Here is a 2,912-nt window from a genome sequence, read left to right on the forward strand (position 1 = left end):
TTTTAAAGTACCAAACAATGTGCTGTCTGCATGAAAGTGAATTTGAAATCAGATACCCTAAAAGAAAGGTCTGAAGTTCAATTGTTCTTTTGCTGTTTTTGCTACTAAATTCTTTTATTTGAAAGCAGCATTATTTTTCAGTGAAAAATACCCCAGGCTAGGGATATAAAAATTCTGATTTAGTTCCAGGTTGTCACTTTGAGTGAACCATTTACCTTTGCTTCCTTTTTTTCTTATAATATAATAAAGAGATAAAGTTCTAAATTTTTATTTGATTTAATATGCTATGTTTCCATAATTTGGAAGACCAAAAAAAAAAGTCATAAACAATACCAATGTTTATTTTTTTTAATGAATCAATAACTCAAAAGAACTTTTTTCCTATTCATAAGGTCATAAGTCTGGAGTGCTGTTCATATCAGATGAATCTACAAAGCCAAGAACAGGAACCACCGTATCTTCTTTGGAAGATCTGATACTTTGATTCTTCTCTTTTCTGTTCACATATTTGTGCAAAATGCTGTAGTAGTGTTCCTTTGGATTGAAAGTATATAGTGATGAAATTTGCTGCCAGTCTTTTATGTTTGGAGTGTTGTATTCCTTTGGATGTGAACCCTCAAAGAAACACTTGATATTTTCTTTTGCCAGTTCGGTTGCATGTTCTGTGGCTTGACTTTTAAGGATCTGCTGCTCCTGTTCCAAATAGATTTTCCAAAATTTCAGCTGCAGGAAGCTAACTGGAGATAGGCATCGGGTGATGGATGTAAAAATCAGGAGGACGATGATAACAACTGCTATCAGGACCCAGCCCAACACCTTCAGAAAACACAACAAAATAGCAATTTAGTCACATGTTTTTTAAGAAATTTTTAAATCCTCAGGTAAAGTGTGAACTACTTAGAGTTATGATGATGGACAAGCAACAGCTTTAGGCCCTAATCCCTTACGAGAAGGAAGTGGCAGTAACCTCTCGAACCCCTCAGTACAAGTGCTCACTTGACAAGACAGTCATTTTCCAAGGCATGTCAAAGGCCCAAGGAGGAGTTTATATGTCGAATCCCTGGAACTCAAAATGTGGAATTTCAGAAAATCCAATGAAACAAACATTCATTTCCAAGAACCTCTTAGCTTTACAAGCCCAGAAGTAGTGTGGGGTGATGGCTTTAGAGCCAGGCAGACTCATTTTACTGTAACAATTCTGACTGGACAAGCAACTTGACCTGGACTCAGTGTATTCACTGTAAAGACAGAAGAGAATAATAAAGGAAGTAAAGGGCCCAGCACGGTGACTGGTACAGAGTGGATGCCTGACACTATACGAGTGCCCAAGTGCCTTTCTCCCGTTAATTAGTTATCCTCAATATTTTGTAATAACCTATAAGGGAAGAGACTCTGAAGAAGAATACACACACACGTATAACTGAATCTCTGTGCTGTACACCTGAAACTAACACGATATTGTAAATCAACTGTACTTCAATTTTAAAAAAGAAAAAGCACCGAGATAGAAAGGAAGGCAGGAAGGGAGTTAGGGGAAAGGAAGAAGAAAGAAAGAAAGGAAGGAGGGAGGGAAGAAAGAAAGAAAGCGAGGAAGGAAGGAAGGAAGGAATGCCTATTGGCTCACGAGAAGCCAACAAGCAGTCTAGTTAGTCTTCGGGTGTCGTATGTCTGGAGAAAGGGCACGCATTTCTACCTCCCCCGTCCATCCCCGTAGAAGCCCGTCCCTCTCCGATCCCCCCAGCGCGTCCAGCGCGGGCGCCCGACCTGCGACTGGGCCTTGAGCTCCTTCTGCAGGTCCTGCACGTCGGGCGCCTGGACCTGATGGCACGGAACCAGCGGCAGCTGGGCCGCGCAGCCGGGGCTGCGGCCGAAGCACAGGCGCCGCGCCACGAAGGCGCTCCCGCTGGCGGCGCACTCGTAGAAGGAGCCCCCGAGCAGCGCCACGGCCACCCAGGTGAGCGGCGCGACCGCAGCGACAGCGCTGAGCTGCGCGCACACCAAGGCCCCGCGCAGCGCTGCGCCGCAGTCAGTACGCGCGCCCTGCGCGCAGCAGCCGGTCAGCAGGCGCCAGGTGCGCGCGCTCAGCACGTAGCCCAGGAGGAAGAGCGCCAGCGCCGGCACCAGCAGGAAGACCAGGCCGTAGGGCAGGTTCCAGGCGGCGCTGCACGGGCACTGGAACACCGCGGTGGAGAAGATGCGCTCCCCGCCCACCGTCAGCAAGCTCACCAGGACGTAACCCAGCGCATTGCGGTGCTTGAGGTGCAGGTCCAGCACCGCCCTAAACTTCTCCATTGGTCTCCTACCCCAGGGCGCCGTGGATGTGCCCGTGTGCTTCTGCCTCTTCGCTGCCCAGCTCCTCGAATGATTTGGGGAGGCTCTGGGGTCTGGGGTTTTCTCTGCTCTGCTAAGCAGTGCCTTCCAAAAAAAGAAAACAGGTCTTCTCTGGGTTTCCTGAGCTTTCGCTTTCTTATTTCAACCAGACTAGGTGCGGCAGACTCAAACACACACACCATTGACCTCCCTAGTACTCACACCTTTCCAGAAGCGGAGGTACTGGTGACCTTATCTCTCAATTCCGGAACTCTGAGGGAAGATAGGCCCTGTTCCACTGTGAGTTTTCTTTCCTCCTAACTGACAAGGGGACTTTCCTTACCCTTAATGACCCTATGCAGTCACCAAATGAATATTTTTTACTTGGGTAAACTGGGAAAAACACCAGCTTTTCCTTGATGGCAGCCACCCTGGCTCCTAAACCCACTCCCAGTCAGACCAAACAATTGCAAGAAACAAAACAAAACAAAGAAACCAAACAAAACTGATTATTTAAAGGAAACATTATTCAAGGGCAAATTTCCAGTTTCTCTTTCATAAACTAAATCGCAGCAAAGCCCCGCTCAAATTCCAGTATGTCC

General features: G+C 46.9%; 1 protein-coding gene across 1 annotated transcript; it reads right to left on the reverse strand.

Annotated features, from left to right (window-relative positions):
• Nucleotides 1-334: 334 nt before the first annotated feature.
• Nucleotides 335-2,482, reverse strand: CALHM6 (calcium homeostasis modulator family member 6). Its single transcript, XM_065889035.1, has 2 exons — nt 1,765-2,482; nt 335-816 (listed from the first exon to the last, which is right to left on the reverse strand). Exons 1-2 carry the CDS (start codon nt 2,290-2,292, stop codon nt 394-396), a joined length of 951 nt encoding a protein of 316 aa, XP_065745107.1. The 5' UTR covers nt 2,293-2,482; the 3' UTR covers nt 335-393.
• Between the last annotated feature and the right edge of the window lie 430 nt (nt 2,483-2,912).

The sequence above is a fragment of the Phocoena phocoena genome, chromosome 12 (genome assembly GCF_963924675.1).
Source record: "Phocoena phocoena chromosome 12, mPhoPho1.1, whole genome shotgun sequence".
Taxonomy (NCBI): Eukaryota; Metazoa; Chordata; class Mammalia; order Artiodactyla; family Phocoenidae; genus Phocoena; species Phocoena phocoena.